At 35.0% G+C, this 13,699-nt stretch overlaps 1 protein-coding gene across 1 annotated transcript; it reads left to right on the forward strand.

The window, feature by feature from the left end:
- The first annotated feature begins 1,752 nt into the window (after window positions 1–1,752).
- On the forward strand, window positions 1,753–11,570 carry LOC306880712 (aquaporin-4-like). Its single transcript, XM_079434436.1, has 5 exons — window positions 1,753–1,829; window positions 5,125–5,545; window positions 6,011–6,175; window positions 7,872–7,952; window positions 10,201–11,570. The coding sequence occupies exons 1-5, from the start codon at window positions 1,798–1,800 to the stop codon at window positions 10,471–10,473; spliced, it is 972 nt and encodes a 323-aa protein (XP_079290562.1). The 5' UTR covers window positions 1,753–1,797; the 3' UTR covers window positions 10,474–11,570.
- The last annotated feature ends 2,129 nt before the right edge of the window (window positions 11,571–13,699 follow it).

The raw sequence follows: 13,699 nt of genomic DNA on the forward strand, positions 1-13,699 counted from the left end.
CCTGTTTAGTCAATCAATATGTGATGAGACTAACATATTAATGTGGTACTTTCCTCACATGAATTCATATGTTGAGGACTTAACAGAGACACTCATGTGGGAGGTATTCTTCACTTTACACACTCTCCAAACTGTGGCTCTGTGAGGTTACAGCACTCTGAGGTGTTGTGCTTGGAAATGGACTGGTGCTTTGTGTCTGAAGTGGTTACAACTGACTCTAGGCACAAGAAACAAATCTAAGAGCTTTTTTCATCCGCAGGGGACACGTCTAATACATAGCCTGGGTATCAATGCATTATACGAAATCCTTGCATCATCTACTGGACTGAACTTCTTGGATGCCTCAGAGGTTGAGTCAAATTCACACTGGCCTGAGATGTTACATATAGGCTGAATTTATTAATTTGGGTGGACCTTGAAAAACTCATTTGAATTAAGTTGTAATAATTGACTGATTATTTTTAGGTGTGGAAGATTATAGTGTGTGACCTGCAGCTGACCTCATCTGTGAGTGTTGACAGGTGCTGAATTGGCGCAATACTACCCAATCAAACTGACATAAAGTCCATGTTTCCTAACATCTATCCAAAGTATAAGTAAACTGTCTGATCAGAGATGGGGTTTTCTGTCAGCACTGTAAATACAGTAAAGGATGTAAGAATTTTGACATACAAAACCACTGCAGAATGGTAACTACAGTAGTGGACTTATTTTGAATTAAAATAGTGTTATTATTAAACTGAACTGGATAAAACAATGAAAACATGAGAAATAATACAAAATGCACTGCCTTTTTTAAAGAAATTAAAAGAAATGCATGATTTTATTTATCAAGGATGCATTAAATTGATCAATTGAAGGCATTTGTTTTGTTGCAAAAGAAAATCTATTTCAAATAAATGCTGCTCTTTTACTTTCTATTTCTAGCAAAGAATCCTGAAAAAAACATGGTTTCCACAAAAATATTAATCGGCACAGCTGTTTTCAACAGTGATAAACAATCGTCATATTAAAATGATTTTTGATCACCAAATCATCATATCAGAATAATTAATATAGTAATTATTATTATATTACAGAATAATTAGTAATAACTGCTGAAAATTTTGCTTTTTTTTACCAGCACAGGAATAAATTACATTTTACTGAATTTTGATCAAAATTAATTTGGTGAGCATAAGAGACTCCAAATGACTCCTTCATTCATTTAGATATAAAGCTCATGTGACATTTTACATGCAAATTATAAATTAACGTTAAGTAGATTATCACTGAGAATGTAATCACATCTCTTTAGCTTGTTGACCTTTAACGATATTTCAGATTAGAACTTTAAATATGACTAATATGTATACCAGTATAATTCATTATGTGATGATAAGGATAGAAATTGATTCTTAATTTCAGAGATGGCAAACACATTACCTATTATGATGCTATACTGTAAATTCTAATAGATAGATAGATAGATAGATAGATAGATAGATAGATAGATAGATAGATAGATAGATAGATAGATAGATAGATAGATAGATAGATAGATAGATAGATAGATAGATAGATAGATAGATAGATAGATAGAGCGAGCCTCTAATGGCCTTGTATAACTGCTGTGTGATACAATGAGGCGTGAGTTGTGGGAGACGTGTCTCTGGTCTTGTCAGTGCTGTCAGATCAGTTGTACAGCTTCTTCATATCTCTGTGCTGTGGTCTCTCAGCTTTGATATGACCATGAAGAGCCGGTAACACGACACTGAGAGAGAAGCATACTGAGCTGCCAGTCAGTCTGAGGAAGGAATGACAAGCTGTGGAGCCTTGGACAGATTTAGGTGAGTTCAAGAGGAAAGTGCTCTAGGTATTCCCTTGATTACTATGTTATTATTGTATGTTACAGTTGTCACTATTGTACTATTTGTTTAGCTGGTTGGTTTATTTGTACAGTTTGTATTATTAACACCTAAATCATAAATACTTTGAAAAATATGTTCAACACTGTAAAATACAGCAATAATATTCCATTATTTACTCGACGGATAAGGCAAAAGGCATTGGATTTACTTTGAAACTATTTTCACTAAAAAATGGCTAATACATTTCTGGAAGAAATGGCAAAATGTGTATTAAACTAAACATGAAAGAGTGAAATAGTATTTTCTTGTAAAACCTAAGCCTCCAAAAAATGTTTTTTGATTAAAAATGTGTAGAATAGACTGTGCGTGATCTGATCTATTTCAGAATGCATCGGTGAAGAAATTTTATAAACTGTGGTTTAGAAGCTTGAAACTTTTTATAGACTAATATAGACTTGAATAGCAATGTTTGGCCAGTTTATAAAAAACTGAAAGGTTTTATTATATGAGCTCTCTGGTTAAGTATGAGGTTCAAACAGAAGTCCCTTCATAGATCAAAGATAAATAAGGATTATTAAATACACCTAGGGAGTGTGAAATGTCATATATGAGCTGGGCTTACAAGTTCAGCCCATTTTATCATATTCATCAATAACTGTTTGAAGTCTTACAGTTCCTTTTTTATTAATTTATATTGCTGCTGGTGTTGCTGTAGATGTAATATTTGTACAATAGTAATAAATTCATAAATTATTATTTATTTATTTATTAAAGTGCTAACGCATACACAGCTCAGGGAGGTAAATATTGTAAGAAAAGCACTAGGCTGATATGTACCGGCAATAGTTAATGCTGTCGTGTTGATTGAACTTCATAGTTTTGATCAGAACACGGGGGAAACGCGTGTGTGTGTGAATCAGAGGGAGGAGATGCTGAACACTCAGACCCACACACATATTGATCATTAAAAGAGGGCGCGCTGTAATATATCATCACGCCTACAGCGAGATCCCGTGCTTTAAATGTCTTGGTCGACTTCTCCCGTTGAGAGGATGCTTCAGGCATGAGAAAAGCGTTATCGCAGGTCTCCGTTCCGAACAGAAGTTGTGGCTTTCTTCGGTAAGTTGTCGATTTTGTCTCTGATAGTAAGTTGTTTGGGCTCGTGAAGTGATGTTTGTGATCTTCCAGCACACGGGGTTAAATGTTCACATGACGTTCAGTTGGGACACCTGCCAGACAACATCTCTGATCCCCGAAATAATCACGCAGTCATCATCTAGAGAACATTTTAAACTGCGTCGTAGAATGTTTATGCATTATTATTTGACTTTAGCGGCAATTGTTGCATAGCTGCATGCATCTTAAACCAGTCTAAACTGGTGTGCTGGTCTTAGCTGGTGTTGACTGGTCTGTTGGCTTGTTTAACAGGGAGTTTGCTTACTTTTTAGCTGGTTAAGCTAGTTTAAATATTTCCCCCAATTGGAATGTCAATTAATATGAGAAATTCTTCAAAAAGTCTTAAAAGCTTCTGAATCTTCTACAATATGCTTAAATTGACATTGATGACAGTGGTGAGTAATACAAAGTTGTGAAAGTTTTACAGTAGCCTAATATTTGTGGATGTTTTCTTAAAACTATGGTTGCCATAGTCATTTTTTTGTAAATGCATAATAAATCATAATTCTTATATTCCTCAACAGCAAGTTATTTTGATCTTTCTTTTTCATGATGTTTATAGTGTCACTTTAATTTGAGTTGCCAATGATGTCTACATTGCATATGCGTTTTTCTGATGTATACTGAACAGCTGCTGTATTAATAATAGATCCACTTTGTTTATGACTCTTTCTGGAATTTTTCCGAGCCTGTGCTCTATGGAATCTTTGTAAGGAAACTGAGGCCACTCTAATTGGATGAATTTCCACTTGGAAGGAGCGCACAGATTAACTGCATGAAGAGACACTTTAAAACCATGCAGATTGAGATAAAAACACTATTACAATCTTTTATAATAAATAATGAATGATTGAAAATAGTTTTCCTGTGTATTTTTCTCTCTCGTGTGTATTCTCATTCTCACTGCAATTTTGTCCTAGGGGGGAAAAAAAATAAAGTTTTAGGATTTTGAAACTTTTAAAAGAAAGATTATGACATGAAATGTTGAAAAATTATGTCAGATACTGCATTGTTGCATACTGCATCAGATACCATGCAACTCTTTGCACGGATGGTTAGAAGCACAAGATGCTCATTGGATCATTTAAAATCATGCTGGATCTTATAATCATCAGGTTTATATATGGCTTATCATCATTATGTGATGATAAGGATGGAAAATGATTCTTAATTTAAGAGGTGGATGCTTTACCTATTATGATGCTGTAAAGAGAGACAAACCAAATAATAATTCTGAAATTCAAAATCTTATTGAAATTATTATGCATATTTGTTAATCAATGCTGGGTTGTAATACGTACCCTGCATTATGTAATGCATGTAATGTACAGTATCTCTCATAGAAATGAGTGAGAAAATAATGGTGGCCACACAAAATATTGACACTTTGGGCCCAATTTGGACATTTTCACTTAGGGGTGTACTCACTTTTGTGGCCAGCGGTTTAGACATTAATGGCTTTGAGGGGACAGCAAATTGACACTGTTATACAAGCTGTGCACTCACTACTTTACATTGTAGCAAAGTGTCATTTCTTCAGTGTTGTCACATGAAAAGATATAATAAAATATTTACAAAAATGTGAGGGGTGTACTCACTTCTGTGAGATACTGTGTGTCAGACTCCAAAAATAAAGTGCCTATTAGATTACATTATATTTTAAAATGCCTATTATCAAATTACAGTTACTTTTTTGTTGATTACATGATTACAATGAGTTATTATTTATTTATTTTCTCCAATTCTCTTTCTTTTTTCCCCATTCACAAAGCCCTTTTTGGAAACATTGACATAATGTAATGTTTAATCCAGTTTATGTTGATAACAAAAAATTGAATATTTTTGTGTTTTTATACCAGTATGTTACAAAATAATAAATCTGTGTAATAAATGAATTAGGGAAAAAGTAATCTAAAAGTACTCAAATAGATTAAAATCTATTATATTATATAACTACAATTTTTGCCGTGTAATTTGAGTACAGTTTGTAAGTAATCTACCTAGCATTGCAGACATAATTTGTATTGGAAAAAAAAAAGCAAAATAGAAGCATTTTTACTCATGGTCTTATATATGCTCACTTTTTTGTTCCTTTAAGGAGGTGTGTGTCGCCTTGCACATGCAATAACAGCATCATGGCAGCCTTCAAGGGTGTGTGGACTCAGGAATTCTGGCGAGCGGTTGCGGGGGAGTTTTTAGCCATGATAATATTCGTACTGCTCAGTTTGGGTTCCACCATCAATTGGGCTGCAACACAGGAGAACCCTCCGCCTGCCGACCTCGTCCTCATCTCTCTTTGCTTTGGTTTATCCATCGCAACCCTCGTCCAGTGTTTTGGGCACATCAGCGGTGCCCACATTAATCCGGCCGTCACTGCAGCGATGGTTGCTACACGGAAGCTGAGTCTGGCAAAGGGTGTGTTTTATTTGTTGGCACAGTGTCTGGGGGCAGTGGTGGGGGCAGCCATCTTGTACGGAGTGACACCAGCATCAGTGAGAGGAGGAATGGGAGTGACTTCTGTGAGTATGTTTAATTAAAGTGATAGTTCACCCAAAAATAAAAATTCTGTCATTATTTACTCACCTTTGTGTTCCACAGAAGAAAAAAATGACAAAAAGTCAGTAGGGTCCACTGTTGTTTTGGACCCCATTGACTTTCATTGTATGAGTAAAAAACACTTCAGACAAACTTCAAACATCTTCTTTTGTGTTCCACTGAAGAAAACTCATGCATAATGGCATGAGGGTGAGTAAATGATGACAGAATTTTCATTTTTGGGTGAACTATCCCTTTAACACATTTGATTAGACGTTTTACACCTAATTAAACTCATTAGTAAAGCACTCAATAGCCCAAATTAAGCATGTCACATTAGTAAGATCCCTAAAATTTGTAATTGGTAAGGGCCTCCAGGAGAATAATTGAAAAACACTGTGCAGTTGATGAAATTCAGTCTACACGTAACTCACTATCACCTCCTGCAGGTCAATGCTGAAATCTCCACTGGTCATGCAATTGTGATAGAGCTCATAATCACTTTTGAGCTTGTCTTCACTGTCTTTGCCACCTGTGACCCCAAACGCAATGATCTCAAAGGTTCGCCAGCCCTGGCTATTGGGCTGTCGGTGTGCATCGGCCATCTGTTTGCTGTGAGTATTTTATGATTTACACCATTAGAAAGCATGTTTCTAGTGAGCGCTTTAACTATATGGAGATAATATTTTCAATCCTGCACTGTCGAGCACATTTTAAGCAGTACTTGAAGATCTTTATCCTATAAAGATTAGCCTCTTGAGGTGTATCTGCTTAGTTCTCCTTTGGAGAATTTGAAGCCTAGCTACGATCCCAAGTGATGGTGTTATTTCCATGCCAATAGTCCCAGCAGAATCTGCAGATGAGGTGTTTATATGAAAGCTCATTTGTGTTGCTAAGGATGTTGGCATGAGAGCGGTATGCCCTCTACGTGCCCTCATGTATTTAGGCTTGGCACTGGTACAAACAGTATTTAAGACCCTTTAGAGCAGATTTATGATTTTAAAAGGCAAACCGCTTCACTCAGCACACTCATTCTTCCTATCTTTTTATGCTTCATCTTCAATCATTTCGTTTCTTTGCATTTCCGATTGCAAAACGGCAAAACGGGCATTTCTGTAAAAATATAATGGTTGCAATATTTTTGATATGAAATCTCCAGTGAGTGTTGCTAAAAGCATGTTCAGATGAACATTTCATTATGTTGGTTTATTACATTGGCATTTCTGAAATGTAGTGCTCTATTGCATTTGAGAATAATGTAGCACCTGCAGAAAACTCTACCTCAAAACTAACCGACAGTAGCCACACCCAATGAAAACATCAATTTTGCAAAAACTCCCATATATCGCAAAAAGTTTTTACACTTGCATAAGGTGTTTTTTCAGGCAATTCGAAAAAGGAATATTTTGCAAAACTGCAATGGGATTTTTTTTTTTTTTTTACTGGTCACCTGGCATACGTAAAAGTCACATGATCATTCTTTAATGTACTATAATCTCCAAGAAACACCTCATATGTAGCCGCTTTCAAGTATAAACGCTTTCCTTGCCGTTAATGCTTGGATAACCCTTTATTTACCCTGCACACTGCGCATTACGGCTCCGACACAGCCACCGGAGCTGATCGCAGGCACTCTAGTCAATGCTTGTCTTTTTACCAACCACAACGCAGCACTTTCAGAAACATCCCAGAAGCTGCTCTCTACACTGCTTCACTAAAGGTACACACTTGCGTCTCCTTCGATTAAATATAATTGGTTCTTTTGAGATGCATCGGTGCTGTGCAGACCTACCAACATACGTCATCATGACTTATCGCGAGAGGAAAAAATTGTTTTAGTCACATAACATTGGTTAATGGAAACACCGTCATTTTGCAATAGTTTTTTTCATCGACATTTATAAAATATCGCAAAAGTTTTGCACAAATCTGTAATGTAAACCCAGCTAGTGTTAACATGTGAGATATACATTTTCTGAAGTAGCAATGCCATTTTAACCTATTTACATGTTCTGCACCAGGTGCGTTACCAAGCAAGTTTACTATGTCAGAAAATCCATACATATGGCGCTGGTTATGATGCAAATGTCAAAATGTATTAGTTTACAATATATAATCATATATAATCATAATCTGTGTGAAAAGAAATAAAAGTTGTTAGTGTTTTACTGACAGTAATGTTCATTTCAGCTGGAAACTGGAAACTGGAAAGTACTTTTTGGAGTTTTGGAATGTTTTTCCATTGAGTCTTTGTTTCAAAATTCATGTAAGTTCATAACAAGTGTAACAAGTTTTGTGTGTTTGTTTCAGATCCCGTACACTGGAGCCAGTATGAATCCAGCTCGCTCTTTTGGGCCTGCGGTCATCATGGCAAAATGGCAGGACCATTGGGTAAGATTTACACATTATCTTCTGCATGTAGATAAACAATGCAAAGACTCATTAAGTTCTTGCTAATTCCTACAGTGATATTTATGTGCATAAGGATTGAAGGTCAGCAAGGCCTTTAGAACAGTGGCTCATAAAAGTGAAGCTGACAAGAATTTGATTCAGTGCCAAAACTTATTTAAGAAGAAAAATTTGGCTTTGTTTTACTCATGCAAAGGAGACTGAACTATATTTGGAACAACAAGGCGTTTATCTCTGACCGACCACAGACCTTTGGCATAAAGCTTGAAATACTGGCTTAATTAATTTTGAATATCTCAGTGTATCTTAACAATTCTTGAACTGCACTATAATCTGGATCCTGCTGTTGTACTGAATATCAGAAAGGTTGTGATTACCAGCGCCCAGTGTATATACTGCAGCTTGTGGGTTTAAATGTAATTCTGCTTGAAACATTGCACAGCGGTCAGAAGCCAGACAGATGTGGTATTCAAAATAACACCGGTACATGACACTGGCTGGTGTGCTCCCTACATGCACATATGAGCGTTATGTATCATCATGAGTGGCGCGTCTAAGTGGCTGCTGCTGTCAACACGTTTGATACAGGGTCTCCTCACTGGCGCTGTAACATTAGAAAGGTCAAAACATTTCTTTCATGCAGTGTTTACCGCACTTGCAGCAGGCTACACTCTGTGCCCTTTTCAAAGTGTTGGTGTGAGATTCATCAATGAAAGATTTTAGAGATTAGGAATGAAAGAAATACATCAGGGGTGAAGCCACATGAAGGCCAAAGTGGTACTGTTACACTAATGAGCTGCTGGTGATCATTATACTGTATATGTAACAATTTGGAAATAATGAGATAAACCAAATGAACTGCATTTTTGGGCACAGGTTTTGCGTAGCACTGTCCAGGGTTGTGAAGGGTAAACGTATCTGTCCTGTGATATGCAGTGGGTCGTGCACTTCTATTTCTGTCATCACAGCAGTTAGTTATCCAGTTTTGGCACAGTTTTGAAGTCGATATCCTGGCCAGCACTGATAACATGCATATATCAGACATATAAGAGCAGAACAGATTATTTACTGGGCTGAAATTATAACAAATGAAAAGGAAAGACATATCATACTGTAATATTTACAAAATAATGCAGAGAATTAAATAAAATAATAATAATTATACACAGTGGGGCCCAGAAGTCTGAATGAAAATGTTTGTGTTATCTCAGTTTTAATTTAATAAATTTTTCATAGCAAACTTATAATATTAACATAATAATGTGTGTGAAAAGTTGAATTATTAAATTGACATTTAATTTAAATGAATTAATTTAGAAAATCTTGAATATTATATATTAGTGCAGAATCTTTAATATTTCTTATTAATTTTACCTAATAACGTTTTATTCAAAATTTACAGTTTGAGTGAAGTTTAATTTATTCATTCATTAATGTAATAATTTCATAAAACCTCAATCTTAAATATTATGCATTTATGCAGAATCTTAAATATTATAAAAGTCTTATTAATTTTACATAATAACATTTCTTTCTCACAAGTTGAGTGAAACGTCTAATTCATTTATTCATTATAAAAATAACAATTATATGTAAAGTATATAATAATAGCAATATAATATATAATATAATTATGAATAGAGACATCTTAAATATTATATACTGGTGCATAATTATAAATATAGCTTATTAATTTTACATCATAACATTTCTTTAGTTTTTTCAATATCCTAAAGCTCACAATTTCAGTGATTTTTTTTTTATTTAATTTGATTTAATTTAAAATAAATTATTTTAAAAAATCTTCAATATTATATATTAGTGCAGAATCTGAAATATTTGTTATTCATTTAACGTTGAATTTTCTTGTTTTAAAATCCTAAAACTCACAATTTGAGTAAAAATGATAATGAATTAATTAAATTAAAAGAAATCCTAAATATACTCAGAATCTGATATATTTGTTATTAATTTAAAATCATAACTTTTCTTGACTTTTTTTTTTAAATACTAAAACAATTGAGTAAATGGTTTAATAACTAATAAATTAAATTAAAATAAGTTATCTTTAAAAAATGATATATTTTCAACTATTTTTGAACAATTTTTTATTAAATTTACTTTTTTCTATTTAAATTAGATAAATTAACGGTTTTGAATGTCGTCTCTAACTTTCAGATCCCACAGTGTTTTTGAAGAGTTATTGTTTTTCTTTCTCTTTCTCTCTCAGGTGTACTGGGTGGGCCCTTTAATAGGGGGCATCCTGGCTGCAGCTGTGTATGAATATCTATTCTGTCCCGACCCTGACCTGAAGCGCCGCTATGCTGACGTCCTCTCCAAGAGCCCCTTCCAAATCGACCCGTATCGGGTGGTGGACACAGATTCGTACCCCAGTGATCAAGCTCAGCTCGTGGCCAAGCAGGCAGCGATCAGAGTGCTGGACCTAGAGAGGGCACAGAAGAAGGAGAGGGAGTCGGCTGGAGAGGTGCTGTCGTCTGTATGACTAGTGAGAGGCACTGAGGAGGAACAGCACAACACTTACAGCATTAATGAGCTCAAAGAGACAGATCTGATCTAGAGTCACACTGTGTGTTTGTGCACAGATCCTCTACAGAATGACTCGCAACACTTGACTTTAATCATTAAGAATGAGCTACGAACCGCCTAATGGTCTTGCTTAAAACGCTCTTCCTTGTATGCCAGTCACAGGCCATAGATCTCATATCCAATAGAATCCACTTTGAAGATTTTAGTCAGTCACTGAACATCCTTTAGCAGATGCACCTCATCAACTACTGAATCAATAACTAAATGGGATTCTCGCATCTAAGCAAATGTACCGCTTTTGTTTGGTCTACGGGTTATTACCTGGCAATCAGGGTTGAGATTAGATCATCACCATAGTAATGCAGATCATTTTCCTTCTCAGTGCACTCTCTTTGAATTAACCCTTTATGTCCTCATCTTCTCCCTTTCAAATCTAATATTGTTTAGAATATTTTAATAGTTTTTTCTTTAAGATTATGAATGTTGTTTCTTTCAATACCGCTGTCAGAAATCTATACAATTGCAATCCCTGAGTTTTATGTTCTATTTGAGACAAAAATGCATGATTTGTCTGCTTATGATTTTACTTCTGTCTTCACCCTCTCCCTTTTAAATCTAATGTTGTATTGAGTATTTTTATATTTTATGTTTGTCTTTAAGGCTATTCATTTTTTTAGCCCAAAATGCATAATTTTCCGCCTATGACTTTACTTGTTAAAATCACACACATTGTGTCCTTCCTTGTTTACTTATTTTCATACTCTCGAGAAAACATATAATCAATGAAAAATGTTACTAGTGAATGTTTTAGATTACGTTTTCAGAATTAGTTTTTTTGTTTGTTTGTTTTTAATGCAATTAAGCATAATCAGTTAAAAATATATATTTTGGGCTTATTATTTAACTAATGTGTTGTATACTTAAAGTTATCATGTTATGTATATACATTTTTCCATAATTATTTGAAAATAAGAATTATATTATATTATATTATATAAAGTAACTGGAATGTTAACAATGTAACAGTTAAAAATAAAGAGCTTCTCTAATTCTTATTTGCGTTTACATCTCTTTACCAGCAGAGGGCAGCACATCCTTAAATTGCGTCGTTACCCTGAAACTCCAGTAATGCTGAAGCACTTTTTGTTTATCTGTTAGTAAGAAGCGCCAGATTTCTGCTGATATTGTTTCATGAAGTGTTTAGCTCCTCTCTCTGGTGAGTGATCAAACCAAGACTGTCTTGTAAAATGCAGAAGACATGCAGTTTGCTAAGTCATTCTCCTGCTGGCCTGTTTCACTTTCATAGCACTCCCTTTCTTTCACTTCCTGGAGCATGAGTTTGTGTGTATAAGGTCATGGAAACTGGAGTTTTAGTTTGAATAATTTGAATATTGTTTGATGTTAAGACTTGAGAAAAAAAAAACATAGAAATCATATAATTTTTAAAGTAATTGGGATTTCTGTTGAATATAATGTGTTTAGTTAAAAAATCTTTCTCAAATGATTGGGAAAATCATGAACAAATCCTGTAAATTCATTGATGTCAAAATGTGCTTGATTCCTGCTGTGTATGTGTATAAATCAGAATGGGAGGGAGTGAGGAAGAGTGTGCACTGTTTATATTTTTATTTATAATTAAGAAGGTGGTTAATCCCAAGGCTTTTGACTGTAACACAGGCACCCCCATTCTTCAATCCGTCCCTCAGCTATTTATGGAAATTTAAATCTTAATTGCTCCATTTAAATTAATTGGAGAAAGAAAAAAACTCAGCAGTTAGTCTGTTAAAATATTTATTTTCCCATGTGACTAAAAAAGGAGATTCTCCATCATAACGCACAGAGAAAGCTATATCCAAACTGACTACCAGCATCACAGCCTTTTGGACTGAGTGTGTATTAATCCAACTTCACAGACTCACAAGTCATTACAAACATTAAACACCAAAACAAGTGATGAAAATTGCAAAAGCAGTCAGTCATTTAGGCTGATGCACACGTAAGAAACACACACACAAACATACATGTGTATGCACTCACACATGCACAAAAATCTGATGCAGTGACAACTGAAGCCAGGGCCTAAGGCTAAACACAATAAACAATTTGACAATGAATATTCATGCAAGCTCACACTGTGGTTTTGTGTAATATTAAGCAGCCCAATGAATATTCCTGGAGACAAATTAAAGCACACATGGGCTGTGTGTGAAAGTTTGTGTCTACTTCTTCAAGAACGACACTCTGATCTTCCTGATTGTAACACACAAACCTGAGTTTGAGTGTTAAATATTTTGAGGACTTCATTTAGCCTAAATGCAGAGGCCTTCTTCTGCAAAACCTTTCTGGAAAGGCTCTTTGAGTGACTGAAAGCATAAATAAAAGAAAACAGGAATAACATTATCAGGGCCAGTCTCAAGCCCTGATAATATTACCTGATTTCATTTTTTATTTATTTTTTGGACCGGTCACCTCAACTGAACTTATGGGTCATGTAACAAAATCATTTTTAAATTGATATTTTTGATTTTTGATCTTGAAGACTGATTAGGGTTAGAGCTAAACTCTGCGGGAGTGGGCCAGATTTGAGGATGCCTGGTCTATAGGAAAGCAATAACGATCTGGCTCATTAAAAGTGCTGTTAATGTCCACCAGATCACTGAATCACACTAGTGTTCCTGATTGTTTAAAAAGCACGGGTCGCACCTTGATTTTTTTATGTTATTGTTTAGAGCCTAGGCCTAACTCTCAGAAACTAGCCTAATATTGTCTGTTTCACTGATAGGCTATTTGTCAAATAGAGACATTCAGTGTGTTTATTTCTCATTTTAAAAGCAGTTTCAGTGATATTTGTCAAATAGTGACATTAAATATATCTATTCCTCATTTTAAAAAATGTAATCAGTTGCAGATGTGCTTTTATCAGCATTTAAAATGGCTTGGAGTGCGGCTTAGCCAATCAGATTTTCAATCCGTTTTATAATTAAAGTTTTAAAATGACGAAAAACAATGCCATTTTCATTCTCACCTTATCATGTCAACCTTTTTTGGATTTATAATCTTGCAAATGAACACACATTCACGCATACACTCATTGTGTGCTTCTCTCGCAATCACGTGCGCGCGCATACATGCATCACACAAGTAGGCCTACACCATGAGCAAACTCCGAGAAATAGCCGTTT

Source organism: Barbus barbus, assembly GCF_936440315.1.
Source record: "Barbus barbus genome assembly, chromosome: 14".
NCBI lineage: Eukaryota > Metazoa > Chordata > Actinopteri > Cypriniformes > Cyprinidae > Barbus > Barbus barbus.

Excerpts from the sequence above, each read along its gene's own strand:
- LOC306880712 (XM_079434436.1), top strand. The coding sequence starts at position 1,798 with ATGACAAGCTGTGGAGCCTTGGACAGATTTAG. Across the intron at positions 1,830-5,124 it reads GGAGCCTTGGACAGATTTAG|GAGGTGTGTGTCGCCTTGCA; the intron begins GTGAGTTCAAGA and ends TGTTCCTTTAAG. Across the intron at positions 5,546-6,010 it reads GAGGAATGGGAGTGACTTCT|GTCAATGCTGAAATCTCCAC; the intron begins GTGAGTATGTTT and ends CACCTCCTGCAG.